Raw genomic sequence first — 17757 nt, forward strand, 5'->3', positions numbered from 1 at the left:
TATCTGGCACGATACTGAACAGTTAGCTTAGGACTGACCCACCCTTGGCAGTAAGTCGGCCCTGCCCCACTAAATGGCAGTGGCCCCCAGGCCCTATGACCACCAGAAATTCTCCCAGTGGTTTCCACTGTGCCCCTTGGAGTGGCCCTCTCCCAGTCCGTGTTGCAGCGATGCCTGGGCTGAGGGTGTAGACTGGAGAACCGGGGGAGAGAGCAGGAGAGCAGCCAGCCCCCAGCCCCCCAGTCACAGGGCTTCCTGGGGGAGGGCCCTCAGAGCTGGGTGGATTCAGATCTGGGGTGGAGCTAGGAGGAGTTTTCAGACGCCAGAGCTGTGCCTTGCCCTGCAGGCTTTCCCAGTCTTTGGACCAGTTTGTGGGACAAGCAATCTTTTCCACAGGGTCCGGAATGCTGAGCCTCTCTGAAGGCCAAGGGGCCGTTCCCACTTCTTCCTCCCAGGCCACATCTTTACATGGTTCTGTTTCCTGGAGGTGGGGATGCCCTCTTTTATGGGGTGGTGGTGGGTGTGGTAGGGACTCTCTTTGGCTAAACCCTCTGTGAGTGGAAAGCATAGTGTGTGTTTACCATTCCCAGCCTATCAAGGGGTGGGGGAGGGGTGGCTCACTGCCCCTGGCCATCACCAAGAGAGTATCTCACATCACAGTTCAAGAGTGTTTTCTGCCAAACGTGTACTGCACTCCCTGCTTCCTGCCATCATAATTGCAAAATCCTGTCAGGGACTGGCCGTGTTCTCTCATAGTTACTGGTCCTTCTTGCAGACGGCAGGCATGGGCACCACCATCTCCGTCCCTACTCTTGAAGCTGTGTGGAGCCCTGAACCGATACCCTGCTGCTGGCCCTTCTTCCTTCTTGGATTCTACGTATTTTCCAGCAGTTGGAAAGAACGTTACAGCAGTTGCGAGGACAACAGCCTGGGCATAGGAGTTAACTAATTAGCTTGTTTTAAAGGAAAAGGTGTTTAGAAAGAGACTGAATTGTGAGGTCGTAAATACATACCTACGTTAACACTCATGACTCTGGACTTGCCGTCCGTCTTCAAGTTTTATAGAAACCAACAGCCATTTCCTCTAGATTTCTTACCACCCCATTACTGCCCTTGCCTTCTGAGCTTGGATGAAAACAAGTGACTTTTGGTGACCATTACTGTCCTCCCTGGGTGACTTGGGCCAGGCGGGACTCCTGTGGGGTTCCAAGAGTCTGAGAAAATGCAGGATGGGATTGGAGAGCATGGAGCCTGGTATTGTGGACTCCTAGGCCCATCTTAATAAAGGTGCTGAGCTTCGTGGACCTGTAACATCATGGGTGAGAGGAACATGAGTGCTAGGCTCACAGATGCATAGGGAGCTCAGCTTTCCAGTTTTGGAACCGTGGTCACTCAGCATGATTAAACAGAACCTGGGAGTGTTAGAAGTATTGGGATCTGTTTACTAGGCTGCTCTTCTCCATCCCTAGGAGGTTCTCTGATTCGCTGAGGACATGTTTTATTTCCTTTGGTCCCTGATACTCCGGGATGTCCATTGCCACAAAGAGACGGTTAGCATCTTTTCTGCCTGGGTTGGTCAGTGCTCCTGTAACAGGGACTGAGGGGTTCTCTGAGAAAGAGGGTCCTGGGAAGCCCTGGCAGCGTATCTGCCTCAGTAGCTAAATGTTTCAGGCACCTTTTAGGCTGTGTTCTGCTCTCCTTTTCTCTTGGTTGCTTGTGGTGTGCCAGGGGACCAGGGAGTTTGCAAACTGAGCAGCCTGGAGAACAGTCACTTACAAGCCACATGGCAGGAATCTAGTTCAAGCCTTTGATGTAGCCTCAAGGATTGTTTATTCATTTCAAAAGCAGTATGCAATATTTTGGTATGTGTAGTAGAGAGATTTAAAGCCTATTTTAAAATTTCTACACTATAAAATTAACCTATATTTGTGGACAATTGTATGAGATGGAGCAGTGCCTAGGGTCACCTTACCTGTTTCCTCTGTCCTAACAGGGAGCCGAGAAATTAGAACCCCTCAGTCCTGAAGCCACACCTCTGGGTAGCTGCCCTTCCTTCTGAAACCTTTTCTGTGCAAAGCCAGACTGGAGCCCATGTCCTGTCGTCTGCCACTCCCTGCTCAGGATCCAGTGGCTTCCTGCCAGGACAGACTAAGGCCAGCACTGTTGTCACCAGACAGAGTCCTGCGGGACAGTCCCAGCCTCTCCTGTGGCCTCACCAGCTTCCCTGCTGCACACTGGGCTTCTGTGCCTTCCTGTGTTCCTTCTCTGGAGAACACAGGGACCTTAGGGCCTTTGCTTGCTCTGCCCTCTGCCTAGAATGCTCATCCGTACGTGGCCACGCTGCTTCTGCCTTCCACGTGGTCCCTCGGGTTCTACCTTCCCTTCCCTTGGGCTCCTAGTCAGACAGACAGACAGACCTCCCCTCACACTGACTGCTCGGCTTCTCTTCACTTTCTAGCTTCTTACCTTTGTTTTCACTCACAACATGTCCTATCTTCCCGACATTATAGGGCTAATTTATTGCTTTACCTTTGAAATTGTCTTCTCTCCTACCAGCACGCAAGTACACAAGAGTCAAGATTTGTCTTTCTTGTTCAGCACACTGATGGTGCCCGGGGCAGAAGAGAACTGTATTTCTGGTGCCCCATCATGGCACACAGTTAGGTATTCAGTGCGTGTGTGTTAATTGTTAACATTTGATGTATCAATCCCTTTTCCATTATTTTTAAACCATCCAGACTTTTAATTTTTTTAGATGTATGGAATTTCAAATTCTGCCCTTTCCTGGTGTTTGTTTTTGTGGCACTGGGGGTTAAGCTTGGAGCCTTGAGGATTCTAAGCATGTGTTCTACCACTGAACTATATCCCAGTGGCCTTTTCATTGAAAGTAACTCTTAAAAATGTTTTCTCTTGTGATGAAGATTTTTCATAAATCCAGGAAGAACCACCGTGGTCCAGTGCCTTGTGGTGAGGCAGATTCCCGTACTGTGGGTTTACCCTTGGCATCTGCTCGATGTCCCACTCCTTCACGTGAATGTTGAGGGTCCCCTCTTTCACAGAGGCCGGGCTGGCGGAGGGTCTGCTTGGGAAATGATTCCCTCATGACGTGTGAGACGGTCTCAGTTTCTTGTCTCGTACATACTTTGTGATTAATAGGCCATTCAGTAAAAAACACACATAAGTTGGGGGGAAAACTATCAAAATGTCATTCACAAACTGCGTTTTTAAGAAAGAAGCTTTTGAATCAGGCTTTCTGCATTGTGGTGGTGTCACTGTGCCATGCCCAATGGCTATCAAATTTCTGTTTATTTTCTGTAGTTGACTCATCCATTCTGTTGGTAGGCATTGAAAAGGTCTCCTGTTCTTTTCTATTACTAGTGGCTCTAAACTGTTAAACTAGCAGGTTTTTGTTTCGGGGTGAGATGGGGAAGGGGGTGTAGGAACGTTCAGGGTGCTGCAGGTGCAGACGTCACAGGAGAGTTGTCAGGATGGTGCTCTTCTTCTGCATGGTGTTAGGGATCAAATGCAGGCTGTCGGGCTGTGCAGTGAGCACGTTACCCGCCAAGCATCTCACTGGCTGACTTTTCCTTCTAAGTGGGAATACCCAGAGTCATACTCAGAGGAAACAGGAGTACTGCTCATAGCATAAAGTGCCTTTTTGGACAGTAAGTAGGGCCATGCTTAAAATGGTGTATATCTTTGGACTCAGCAACCATGCATATCCAGAAAATTATTCTAAGGCTATAAATATGGATAAATACAAGATAAGTGATCATAACATGGCTGGTTTTGTTTTTCTCTTTTCTAAACAATTTTTTTTTTTTTTTTGGTTTTTCGAGACAGGGTTTCTCTGTGTAGCTTTGCGTCTTTCCTGGAACTCACTTGGTAGCCCAGGCTGGCCTCGAACTCACAGAGATCCGCCTGGCTCTGCCTCCCAAGTGCTGGGATTAAAGGCGTGCGCCACCACCGCCCGGCTTTTTCTAAACAATTTTAAGTATAAGAAATAAAGTATGTACAGCCATGAAATAGAATAGTGCATGGTCATGACATTATTTATTAGAAGAGTATTTTCATATCTGGCCTATAACAAACTGGCTTGTATCCGACTAAGCTTCTGTCTTGATCTGATCTGTGTTGTTACCATCCAGAACCTAAGAATGGGCCACTTACACTGAGCAGATTCGTTCACTCCCGGTTCTGGAGGCCAGGAACTCTAATATTCAAGTGCGTTTGTCAGAAGTCTTCCTGCTGCTTCATGTCATGGCAGCGGGGGGCGGGGGAGCAAGAGGGGCCAGTCCACTCTCTGTGTTATTGACTAGACTCCTGCTGTAACAAACCACTCCCCAGAAAAAGGCATTATCCATTCATAGGAATAGAGTCCCAGTGAAATAAACACCTGCTGTAGATATCAGCTCTTAATACCACACAGCAGGAATTAAATTTCAACGTGATGGGTTTTGGGGGTAGGGTGCATTTAATCCTTAAAGACATTAAAGATCCGCCAAACAGCCAGGATCCAAAGGATCAACATACGGAGAGAAGAACAGCACACTGAGGTGACTATGACGTTGGATGTCACATCTTCCTTTCAGGCACGTACCATTTGCAAGGGATGCAAGCCAAGAGTCAGTGAACTCAAGGGAGCTTTTTGCAGCTTTACCGTGCACATAGACTCGATTGGAGTTAGGGCTACCAGGATAGGCAGAGCCTGAGAGGCTGTTCCCAGGGAGACAGATGTGCTGAAATCTAACTCTGCCATTCCATGTTGCTTTTTCTACCCCTCATATTTGCTGATGCAGAAGAGGCATAGGCAGAGGGTGAGAATGTGAACAGAGCCTGGCAGTTAGAGGCCGAGAAGCTAGGCAAGCTTTCAATGGCCTCAAGGTCTAGGAAGACAGATATTGGAGTTCAGAGTCCAGAAGGAGGAGACTTGCCTTTGATTGGAGCCCCTGAAGGGTGGCACCCTAGAAGAAAGGATGAGCTAGACCCACAGCAACAGAAAGCCAAGGCTACACAGAGATAGGACCAAAAGTGGGTGAACACAACACAGATTCGGAAGTGGTCCAGATGCTGGTGTCATTAGACAGGAGCGTGGACAGGACAAGATAGAATAATAGAATTAAAATAAGGGGGGTGAGTGTCAATGGGAATGGGTTGTGGTGGTGGAGTTAAGAGTCCTGTGCTCTTGCCCTGCCAAAGTAGGAAAAAAAACTCCTCTATTAGACAGTAATCCATCAAGGTAACTGAAAAGTAGAGGAAAGTATATCTCATGAGCTAACAGAGGCAGAACACAGACTGAAGAGTAAAACCACTTAATATGAAAAAAGTTGAGGATGAAGTGGAAAAATATAGAATAGGTGGGACAAGTAAATTAATAGTAAGATTGTAGATTTAATTCAAAACATACGGTAATTACATTAAATGTAAGTGGTGTAAATGGACTAAATATTCACATGAGAAAGGTTGCCAGAGTGCATAAAACTTCCTTCATAGAACATTGTATTAACAAGGTCTTGTTGGCCGTACCAGGTGTTAAACACTCTAAGAACTTGCCTACTCACAAGTGCTGAACACTGCTCCCCTTTTCTGCTTGAGGGTCCTGGCTTACTGATTCTGTCCTCACATCAGTTCTCTCTGAGACATAATGGCTTCTCCTTGAACAAGATGGCTTTAGCAGGATTCTCTCCCCCCCCCCTCCCCCGGCATGGAGTAGAAACTCCAGGCTTCTGACCTAAACCAACTTGGGTTATGGCTGTGCTACTCCCCAGCTGAGAGGACTAGATCACACTGATTGGCACAGGAGTAAGGAGAGCAGTGAGGGCAGACCCAGTGTCCAGTGCCTGCCGTATGCCAGGGTCTGCACTGGGCACCTCCTACAGTGCAGGAATGGTTTCAGCCCCATACGCCGCGCCACAGAGAAGAGAAAGCGTGTGCTCTACCCAAGATCACAGAGCTGGTAAATGACAAAGCCAAGATTAAAACCTGGCCAGACTGGCCCAGAGTCGTATACACTGCATCTGCCAGCAGACTCTCCGCTCTCATTTTCAAGCTCTCTAAATAGGGTCCATCTTCTTTCCTGTCTCTCTCAGTGAGGGGGAAGGGATGGGCTGGATACTGGGGGATGTGGACTGTGTTCTCTTCCTCCAGGTTCACGGTTGCAGTCCTGACCCCCAGTGTGGCTGCATTTGCAGTAGGGAAGTGATTAAGGTTGGATGGGCTCATAAGCATAGGGTCCTGATCACAGAACTAGTGTGCTGATAAAAAGACACCAGAGTGTTCCTGTTCTCTTTCTCTCTGTGAGCATGCTCCAAGGCCAGGCCGTGCGAGCCCACAGTGAGAAAGTAGCGTCTGTGAGCCGTGAAAAACAGCCTTCACCAGAACCCAGACTGCCTGGGACTTCAATCTAAGCCTTCTGGTCTCTAACCTTGTGAGAAAATAAAGTCCAGTTGTTCAGCCACTCTGGCTATGTGCTTGTTGTCACGGCCACAGTAGACTCACACACACTGGGAGACCGATGGTGATGGGCTGCATCTCTCCTGTGGCCTTGACATGGAGCAGCCTTCCTGGTACGGTGGAGCTCGCTCGCTTTCTGTGCTGACAGCTGTTTATAATGGCGTGACCATAGACACGTCTCATCCTCTGCCTCTGGAAAACATGAGTTAGCTTATGTTGTGGACAGAGCCAAGGACTTCACGGGACACGTAATAGGGACGTCATCATCTTTGGTATTCATCGTTAGATGAAAAAGACAGGATAAGAGAATATGTTGATTATTTTACCATCCTAAATTTTACAAGTAAAAACTTTATGCAGGTACATGGGAAAGAACTGCCAGGCTTAAAAAAAAACAACCCAAAGAACTATTTCCTTCATGTCCAGGGGCTCTCTGACTAGTAGTCGTTGACTTTCTCATTATTGCCTATTTTCATTTTTTAATTTTTTTTGTTTTACAATTATATGTAAGAATGCGAGGAAAGAACTGGCCCTTGTGTGCGTCTGCATGCCAGCATGTTTATGTTCAGTGTGTAACCATCTGGGGCTGTCCGTGGCCCGTCTGGCCTGGGACAGGGCTGTGGGTTTGCTCAGTTTCTGTGCCGTGCCATCTTGAGGTGAGCTGGCTCAGGTTTTATTGGCCTGAGCCCCTATAAATCTAGCTTAGCTTTAAAGGGGAGTTTATGGGGTCCTTGTGGTCTGGGATAAGAGACGGTGGGCGACTTTAAGCCTGGCGCAAGAGCTCAGCCATCAGGAGCCGCTGCTGTGGAGGCTGTGTCCAGGTTACAGGCCCCCTGGTAGCTGTGAATACCCCCACACTCCAGCAAGTGAACGGGCCTCGGCTTCCTATCTCGCTAGGATGTGGGGATGCAGAAGAAACCTGGCCATCCACTGCTCACTGCTTCTCCTTAGTCACCCCAGCCGCAGCGGATAATGAAGCAGCCTGCTGGGGCAGGAATGGCCTGAGAAGTGCCTTGTGCTCGGCCTCTTCTGTGTCCCCTTAGGTGAGCTGCTCACTGGGCCTGGGAATAGGAGGTGCAAGTCCTCTGTGCTGTGTGATGCTCCTGCTGCCAAGGCCTGGCACATGAAATTCAGTTCTCCTCTTCCCACTGTTCAGAGGAGAAAGCTGACACTCAGCATAGCCTATGCGCACTCACACTCGTGGGGAAGGGCTGCTGGTGAGGCGCACCTGGCCTGAGGCTGCCCTTTTGCGGTGGTCAGTGGCGCTCACTGCCCAGGAGAGCAGGCTTTATCCCCATGCCTGTCAAGAGACCTAAACCCAGGGGCCTTTTTCAGAATGCCAGCTGCCCCAGAAGCTGTGCCAGGGGCTCTGCATGCGGTATCTTCTTCGATGTGCACAGCCACCCCTGCAGCTGAGGTTCTGAACCCCATTTTACATAGGAAGAAACTGACTCGCCTGAGTCAGACACGCAGGATGGCAGTGGTGGACTTGCTTTTAGGTGTGTGTGCCGAGGTTGCTCAGTTCCCCTAAATCATGTGTCTGACAGAGTAGGGCATGGGAGTGAGCTTGACAGTTCACAGACTGTCCCAGATTGTCCCAGACTGTCCCAGACTGTCCCTCAGCATTTCCAGCCACCTGCTGCAAGCCTAACTGTGAGCTCCAATGAGGGCCACACACTCAGTGGGGGCTCAGAGGTGTCTAAAGAACCTACCAGCTGAGTACGATGAACAAGCCCCTTCCTCCTCCGCTGCTGGCCCCTGTTTTCTGTATGGAGAAGGTTGGGTCAGTTCACATCTGGAGCGAGGCCTGCTAACAGTTCTGAGACTTAGATCTTTGTCCTGGGGCTATGGCAGGCTTTGGGAGGAGGTGGAGCTTTAACTGTTCCCACAAGCCAGTGTGGCAGCACAGCCAGTGTGTGTGTGTGTGTGTGGAGGGGATATAATCCAGCTCTAGGGGTAGAGATGAGTTGTGGGGTACAGGCCTGGACTGTGTGCACAGGGGTACCTGCGTAGCAGCTACTCACGGGGCTTCTGAGAGCCGAGTGGTGGGGGAGCTCCTCGAGGCCTGAGACCCGGGAATGTTCTGGAGGAGAGCGACTTCCACAGAGCTCTGGATTGGTAAGGGCGTGCCTTAGCAAAACACTGTGAGAATGAGAGGCAGTGCCCAGATGGATGGGTGAGCCCAGGCTGTGGGGCCCTAGAGCCAGGCTGGAGCCCCATCCATCTCCGTGCCCACCAGGGCCGGCCTTGGGATGGGTGGTTGACTTTCCATCGTCAGCACCACCTGTGAATGTCTCCCCACTTTGCAGATGGAGGAAAGTGCAGCAGACTGAATCCTCGGCTCCCTCAGTCCTCGTCAGACTGACAGCCTTGCCTTTCTTACCGTGTGACAAAATGCCCGTACAGGCTTAAGGAAGTTTGAAGTTTCCCCTTACGGTTTCAGCCCCTGACCGGAGGCAGGAACACGAGGCAGCCATTCACGTCATGGCAGCAGAGAGCTTGGGCCAGGAGCCAGGCCTCACAACAACCCTCGAAAGCCTGGCCCAAATGTTTCACAACCTCCTAAAACTGTACAACTGACTGGGGACCAAGTGTTCAAATACATGGGCCTGTGAGGGACAGTTCATATTCAACCCATCACATCCCGAGAGCCAGGGATCTCTTTCCAATCAAGTCCTGTTGGAAGTGTGGTCCCCTCCTTCCGGTGTCGCTTTGGTTCCTCTGTGGCAGAGTGGAGTTGCCGTGGCTCCCCAGACAGCCCGCTGGATGTCTACTGGTTTGCATTTTACAGAAATACTTTGCTGACTAACTAGGTGGGTAAGTCAGTCGGGCACTTCGGAGCTCTGTCCTTGCTGTGTGGACTTGGGTCGCTTACTTGCCGCTCTGAGCCTGCCTATGCAGCTCCTGGGGGCTGTAGTGAAGCTCACAGTTGAGGACTGTGAAGTTTTTATGAACTGTGAAGTGTTGTAACCTGTCCCTGGCCCCGTACCTGGTTGGTTCTGAAAACCTGCTTGTTGGAAACCAGAAGTCAGTTAGCACGTAGGCTTTTCTGGTCCCCGCAGATGGCTGCAGGGGACTGCAGGAGGCATCCCTGGGCCTTGGATGCTGAGGGCAGCAGGTTCAGCACGGTACCATGTTCCTGTGGGAGTCATCTTGGGTGTGGCTCTACTTTATATTCAAGGCATTGTGGTAACTTGCAAAGCTTCTGGGTACACAGTGAGAGCCACTTGCTTCAAACTGGCTCGCCGGGGCTTCGTCCATGCTGCTGAGCCCTGCGTTTGGTAAACCCTAAGCCTGGGAGTTTGTCCCTTCGAGTCTGACTTTGGAGTCTAGACCAGGCCTTCCTGGGGATGGACTGCTTCTCAGAGCCCTGCCTGAGGTCCAGGAAGCACAGAGTAAGGAACTGGCATCATTCCTACTCTTTGAGTGTTCAGTATAAGCTAAGTCCCCGTCATACACATTCTATCATCTCCCTTGTCGACACAGCCCTATGAAGTGGGTGTTGGCACCACATACAGACAAGAAAACTGAGGCTTGACAGGGAAAGCAGACCCGTTTCTTACCTGGTTTCAGAAGTGCCAGTCCAGGTTCTGCTGTGAGTGTGCGGTGTGGCTACACAAAGTTCTTTTCCTTTTAGAGCCTGTTTCTTTATGTACTAACAGAACAGATGGGCAGTTCCAGCCCTGACTCTGGAGGATTTCTCACCATTTGTCAAAGAAAGGGCTTCACGTGCTTGGAGAAAGCCAGGGTGTAGGGTCCATTCTTGGCTTCCATGGCCTAGAAGGACACAGCTGCTAGGCGCCCCACTTGGTCTGGATACCCCCTCATTGGGTCAGCAGGGCACTAGATGGACAGCTCACATCCTCCCACTCATCAGAGAGGATCCATCCCCTGCTCCTGGAGACAAGTACGAACAGGAGCAGCCCTACTCTGGGTCTACACTGGGTCTCATGGTGCCCTTGGGGATGGAGAAAAAGACTCCACCAGAGAGGAGACAGCGCCTACATTTGTTCCGAAGACCTGGGTGTGTGGCCGTCAGGGGTGGACGTATCTCTGGGGCATAGATGACAGCCAATGGTTTGAGGTCCAGCCTTTGAGGAGGTGGGAGACCTAGAGCAGTTTGTCATGGACGAGAGCTCCAGCTGTGCCAGCGGTTGCTATGTGGTCTTGGTGGCCAGTTGTCAACTCTGGTGCTCAGCTCTGCCAAGTTCAGAGGTCAGACCTTCCCGCAGGGCCTAGTGGCGTACAGGAGACAAGGACTTGAGTAGGCTTGGGTCACCCGCCAATGCCAACTTCGACCTCAGAGTCTCTCCCCTCCTTTCCAACATCCATGGTTCATTTAGCACATGGAGAGCTCTTCCTGACTCCGGCAGAGAAGCACCTGAAAGGTCCGCCCATTGATCTACGGTTTGTTGCTGATGGCTCTGATCAGCTTAGCCTGCCTGTCCTGTGTGACCTTGGCAAACCAGTTAACTCTGCTCTCTCTGCTTTCCTGGAGTCCTGTTTGGGAACACTTGTTGGTGGGGGTACGGATGGGATGGGACAAGACTTGGGTCTCAAAGTCCAAGAGGTCTGAGCTCGGATTGTGTCCCTGAGCCAGATGAGAGGCCCTCCATCTCTTCAGCCCCGCTGGAAAAAGGGCTGCCGCCGCGAGGCTGTCCTCGGATGGGTACCAGGAGGCTCAAGGAGGAAGGGCTGAGTAAATGCAAGGCCCGTCACCACTGCTCCTCAGGTCCACCTTCCTTCTCTACATTCCGCCTGTGCTTGCAGGAGGAGGTACATGACCCAGGCTCGGAAGGTCCTGGAAGGGGAGGGATCCTGGCAGAACAGCCCCCTGTGATGCTCTCTGCTCCAAATGCCATTAATGGTCATAAAATTATCCACAGTTTTTTGGAGGCCAGTCCCAGGGTTTGCCTCGGTGGGACAATAAAACTGCATGCAGAAACGATCTGGAAAAGGCGAGGACGGCCAAGCAGAGCCGGAGTTTAAATGAACTGCAGCCTGCTCTCATTAACTCAGGCCATTCACATTTGTTACCAGGGATTTCTTTTTAATTAAAAAACAACCAAGTTATTAAAGCATAACCCTAAGAAGGGCTGGCTGGCTGGGCAGCCGCCGAATCCAGCAGAGCAAGCGGTCCGCACAGCAGGACAGGCCAGTGCCGCCAGGGAAATGGCTTGAAGCAGATGTTATTTGGAGTTCTCACCCAACCCGGGGCCTTCTCATCTGTCCACTGTGAAGTGCTGTTCGGAGCTGGGGAGAGTTAGTATGGCCTGTCATTGGCGACATGGGCTCAGCTCAGCTAGGATTGGGAATGCTGTCTTAGAAGGCCACTTCTTATCACACAGAAGCGTGGGGTTGGGATCTGGCAGACTCAGGACAAGAGCCCGGCACAGATTTCTAGCTGTGTGTTCTTGAGTGATTATTGTAATTTGCATGAACTAGAAATAAGAATACTCGTATCGCCCTGGCAGGCAGTGGGGGAACCCACGGCTTGTATGTAGTGCATCATATATGGCCTCATTGCTGTCCTTGTCCTTAGCTTCTGGATTTCCTGTTCTCCTGCTCAGGGTTGACAGTGCCTAGACTACTTGGGCTTTTGTAATATTTTCCATGTCTCTAGAGCATTGTAAGGTTTCAAAGTGCTGCATAACCCAAGAGCATTCTCCATTCCTGGGGCTCCTGTAGGTGCCAGCACTGTGTGTGTACCCAAAGGAGCAGGGGGCAGACACACACTGGGAGGTGCCTGAGTTGTAGAATGGGTTCTGGGAAGTGAAGAGGCTCGTGCCATGATCCTCGGGCCCCAAAGCATTAACCCCAGAAGTGACAGGGCATAAAGCCTAAAGGCATAATTTCCAGATTAACCGCCATTGCCCATAGATGAACAACTGTGGATGAGGGACGGTGGGAGGGGCTTATAGCAAGCATGTCTGACATTTTTGTTCACTTTATGGGGTTCTTCGGGCCATTCCATGCTTCAGCTGAGGCATTCACAGGACCTATAAGCAGACCGGAGTGTAGAGTATAGGATAGTTGGGCCATCAGAGAACCACAGGACACAGACATGAATAACCATACTGTCTGTGGCACGATGTGATTTCAGAAGCAGTGTAGAGGGAGCTTTGGCACCAAGTGGCTCCAGATAAAGGTGGACAGACACCTCCTTCTTGACACATGCGCCCAAAACATCTCCAGTTCCAGGGCCCACTGGTGCAGCATCACCATTCCAACCACTGAGGCAGACCCGGGATCGCACCCCCCCCCCAAGTCCGGCACATCAGAACCCGAGCCCCTGCCCAGGGTCTGAGTTCCCTCTCTGAGGGGTTGGAGGTAACAGTCTGTGGGCATCGAAGCAGCATTGGTTTGGCTCAGCAGTGTTTCCTGCTCCTGGAACAGCGTCTCATTCACAGAATCCACTGTTCGCTGACAGTCACTCAAGCAGTGGACCTTAGCGTGCACACCTGAGAGCTGAAGACTCACGTCACAGATTCTGCCGAGTGGTTCTGGGAATCAAATAAGATGTCCTGAGCCTCAAATGGAGGGTGTTCAGGTGGCTTCGGGGCTCTGTCCTCTCCCGAGCTCCCTGGTAGCTGTTCATTCACCTGTCTCCTCTTTCCTGTTGTTTCTGCCTAGTGAACGGGAGCTATGGACATTGCTCAGAGAAGAACCTGCTGGACCTGGACCTGGCCGAGGGTCCCAGCCCCTCCTGCCACCAGGGTCTGTTTCTCCCTGCAGGGACTCCACCGCCCCGGGGTCATCCCCCTGTCTGCGAGAGGCTGCTTCATTTCCCCCACCCTAACAGGTATGTGCCCATCCTGTCCACCTCACCTAGTCTGCCCGGCTAATGGAACACAGAGAAACTGAGGCACAAAAGGGCCAGGGTTGTGTCTGAGTCTGTTGACACAGAGGTGCCTCGTATAGGCCCTCCTTGTTTTGACCGGGGACTCTAAGGAACACAAAGATGGTTTAAATGAGGTGCGTGTCCCTGTCTCACAAGCTGAGGTGTCTCCTCTCGGACAGAACATTGGGAACTTCCTCAAGCCAGAATTCACACAGTTCACAGTGAAACCTCTGCTAGGACCCTACCCTCTCTGCTTGCATGTTCTCGTGGGAGCACGCTACTGATCCCCGGGGGCAGCATGCCCGGAGCCTGCTTCACAGGCAAGAGGCTCTGTGTATTGGCCCACATATAGTTTGTACTAAGTTCTTGGCCAGTGCTGGAGTCCTTGGGGGTAGGGGCAAGGATCTCCATTCCAGGAGTGCTGAACAGTGGGAGCCATTACTAGATAGGAGGACACTGAGAATTTCCATTCCTGGTGGCCTTCTTTGATATCTGTGAGACTTCTATTTTGAAAGAGTTGTATTCATTTGGTCAGGCTGTCATATTAAATGTCATAGACTGGGTGGCTTAAATAAAAGGCATTTACTTCTCACAGTTCTGGGGGGTTGGAAGTCCCAGATCAAGGGTTGACAGGTTTGATTTCTCTGGCCTGTCCCCTTGCCTGTCAAGCAGTCACGTGGCCATCGCTTTATCTCTGTGGTCTCTGCTCCTGTCTTATAAGGGAAGCAGACATGCTGTCGTAAGGACCTTCACAACCCCATTTAGTTTAATCTCGTGCTTGAGGCCCTGTCTCCAAATGCAAGTACTCTGAAGGTTAGGCTTCCAGCATGTGAATTGGGAGAGGGCAGTTCAGTCTATGAGAGGAATACGTATCTTTTAGGCTTCAAGTTGCCCACTCGTTAGTCACACGTGTCTGTTGCCTGGATTAATCACTGAGGCTGTGGCAGGACACTGTTTCTGGGGGGTGGCAGGGAGATGAATTCTGTGTTGGGCTGTGCCAAACTAAGGTGTGATTGCGGTTTGTTTTAGTTTTGCTAAAAAAAAAAAAAAAAATCAGAAACACCATTTGTCCTTTTAAATACCATTTTGACAGTACAAAGCACAGGAGAGTCTGTATCCAGAATCCTCTGGATGGGCTGGATTTGAGCCGACACGTTTAGACCCCTCATTTTCTAAAAGAACATGGCCCCCATTCTAGACCATGCCCGATTCTAGGCCTGCCTCTCTGGGGTGGGCCTTCCTCTGCTTTCTGTTGCCCTTCTCTGCCTCTAAGCCTTGCTCTTCCACCTGGGTTCCTTCAGTGGCCACCTGCTGGTCACCTTGCCTGCAGCCTAGGTCCCGATGTTAGTGACTGCCGCATGTGAGTACCATCTCATTGGGTCCCATGGTCCTGGGCCCGGGTCCCCTGATGTCGAGTGGCAGCCATGAAGTACTTACTACGAGTCACTAGGTAGATAACTGACCTCCTTAGCCCACAAATGGCATAATAGAAACTGAGGCAGGGGGATGTGTGATTTATGTCACTAGTCCAGTGACATCCATCTGGAGGCATGCAGAGGTTTAAGTAATGAGCAATGTCCCAATTGTGTCATTTCTGTGCTAAAAATGGGTGTCCTCCCCACCCCCGCTATGGTCCGTATAATGTTCGGGTAAGATCCTGTCCCACTTCTATTACTAGCCACCCCAGGGAACCTTAGGAAGATACCTGGTTTCTAGAGCCCTTTTCTTGATCTGTAAAGAACAGAGAAGCACACGGTAAAGAGGCCTCTCAGAGAGCCAGAAGGCCTCGGCATCAGGCCCCAGCTTCCTGCCCCTCTGCTGCCTCTGACCTTCTGGCTCTGTGCTGAGTGGGCCCACATGTTTGCAACTCGAGGCCTTGGCCTTTCTAAGCCCCTCCCCCGGCTGTCTTCTTTTTGCTGGAACTCTAATATTTCTCAGCAGAGTGTTCATGCTCTCTCAGAGGGGCAGCTTCCCAAAGACAGAGCCTGGACTTCAAGTCTCCTGTGTCCTCAGCACCACACAGCACTGAGTGAAGAGGCCTCGGCCCGGGCTGCAGGCTTTGAGACCACAGAAGCGTGAGCCCCCTAGGTGTGAGGACCTTTTCCCCTCACCCCTCTATTGCCAAAGCTGATTACTCAAATTGAACAGCTTTGCAAAGTGTCCAGGACGATTGTCAAAAGGAGGTTTATGCCCTCAACTTAGAATGTTGATGCCCTAAAGAGATGGCATGGGTCTCACAAAGTCATTTGACAGGTAGGATGCTGGCTTCTCGGTCATGGCATTGTGAAATTACTGGGATTCTGGCTCATAAAGCCCCGGGTGTCTGCTCTTCTCCGTCACCTTTGGCTTTGCAGGTACAAGCCTGTATAAAACAGGTGGCATGTGTCCTTTAAAGGTTTGCTCCTGTACCAGGTAGAACTTAGTGCCCGTCATTCCACTGTTAAGATAGAAGGAGTCAGCGCTCGGGGGCGGGGGGGTGGGGGTGGGGGTGGGGGGGTGGAGGGGGAGGTGCCTGGTACATCTGCCTCTTAGCCACTGTGCACTCAGGGCCCTGGGCTCACAAAGTCTAGAGAGAGTTATAGAGCTCAGCCCCAGAGTGACCAGAACCACCTGTCAGGCCACACAGGGACAGGGAGAAAAAGCCAGACCCTGCCACACCCATGAGACCTCAGGCTGGAACCTCCCACTCGTTCCACAGAGGCCATTCTGATTGCTGTCAGTGATATTCCCGACTCAGCCAGGTGCTGCGGCCATTTGCTGACGGCCGCTCATTGACCTGGAGCCTCCCGCTGCCCTGACTGCCGGCCTTCCTGTGCCAGCCCTGTGCCCCTCTAAAGCAGCAGCCATGGTTTCGTTTCCCTAAAATTTACAAAGTCCCTACGTTCACATTCACTCCTTCAGTAGAACTTGGTGCTGGCTGTGGCAGGCCCAGTGTCCCCACCCCTGGGGATTGGACGTGCATTTGCCCCTCCGCAGAGATGCTCGGAAGAAAAAGAGCTCAATGGACAGTTGCTTGGTGTCTAAGAGGCAGACATTTCCCTCAGGTCTCCATTCAAGGAGAGCTTGCAGTCAGTTCTGCACAGGAGACGGAAACTGGGCTCCTGATCCAGGCCTGGCACTGGCTTGCTACTGCATGATGGCCCAGGCCCTCCAGCCTCGGGCCCTATTCCCTCCACTGACCCTGCAGTAATCCAAGGTGAGAGGCCAAGCTCTGAGCGCCCCGGGCTCTGACTGTCTGTTCCCCTCACTCCCATTCTCTCCACCCATTGTCTAGAGCTCTTGGAACCAGACGGGCAGGGGGCTCAGCTCTGGCTGTGAGAGCCATGGCACAGTGGTCTTGCAGAAGCAATAATAGCGGTACCATGGCCTAACCCTCTCCTTCCCTGACAGCTGACCCTTCAACCTAGCCATCAACCTCTTGTTCTACATATAGTGGTGTGATTCTTGTCTCACAGACGAGGAAGCAGAGTCAGACAAGGCTTGTTCTGAGCATATGGCCAGACCTTCAGTTCCTGTAGTAAGTGGTAAGACGCCTCTGCCAGTATCACCCTCCAGGTCTCTCCAGTCTTCTGGTGACAGTCTCGCCCTGATATTTCTGCCTGTGTCTTACCTTGTCACCACCCGCAATGGTGGACAGGTCCGTGCAGAAATTCCCTTGCCTCCCTGGACGTGGCCTCCTATAAAGGAGGGTGAAGGGCTCTCTTCCCCTGGGGAAACTGTGGACCACGCATGGTAACCACGGCCTCTGTGGCTAGCCCACGTCCTGCCGTTTTCATGACCAAGAACAGGATTATTAAGTGATTGCTGAGGATAGAGGCCCAAAACTTGCCCAGAGTGAACAGTTTACCCGAGTTTGCCATCTAGAATGGAGCTGACCCCAACCTCAGACCTGGTCTCCCATCTCCCATGTTTCTCCCCAGAACTACAGCTTCACATCTGAGCTCACAATTCTGGGCCACGCTGCTAAGACTCTTGTCCCCTCGCTCTGACTGTGCCTCAGGCTCCCACCCAGTCACACTGACTGTGTGTGACTAGGTAGACAAGCTAGGTAGGGCTAGATGTCGTTAAATGAAGGAGATTACAAAAACTGAAATGTTAAGGGGCATGTAAGTGGAATTTAAACCCTGCTGGACCCGAAGACTCCTCAAAATGCTCACCATAGCCTTTGGCCCACAATAACTCACTTGAAGGTCACAGGGGAAGGTCAGGGCTGACCCCAGGGAAGCTAGGAGGCAAGCAGGATGGTATCAGAAGCGGTGAATGGGCCAGGTTCTGGCCAGGGGTTGTATCCTTCCTGGTGTGCTCGTTCATCCCGGGTTAGCCTTCTTGCCTCTTCTGCCTCGTCCATCTCTCTCTAGGCTGCCTCTCCCTCCTCTTGCTTCTCTACTTCCCACCTCTTCCCTGCCCTTGGCACAGCCAGTTCTGGCCTTTCACACTCAGTCTCTTAACCCTCCACTTCTTCC

General features: G+C 51.4%; 1 protein-coding gene across 1 annotated transcript in view; it reads left to right on the forward strand.

Moving 5' to 3' along the window:
- Glis1 (GLIS family zinc finger 1) overlaps positions 1-17757 on the forward strand; it is a 193170-nt gene that overhangs the window by 102498 nt on the left and 72915 nt on the right. The window contains exon 2 of the mRNA XM_059254646.1: positions 13087-13255. Within this exon, the coding sequence (XP_059110629.1) occupies positions 13087-13255 (169 nt within the window). The remainder of the gene's footprint in view (positions 1-13086; positions 13256-17757) is intronic.

Source organism: Peromyscus eremicus, chromosome 2 (assembly GCF_949786415.1).
Source record: "Peromyscus eremicus chromosome 2, PerEre_H2_v1, whole genome shotgun sequence".
Classification (NCBI taxonomy): Eukaryota; Metazoa; Chordata; class Mammalia; order Rodentia; family Cricetidae; genus Peromyscus; species Peromyscus eremicus.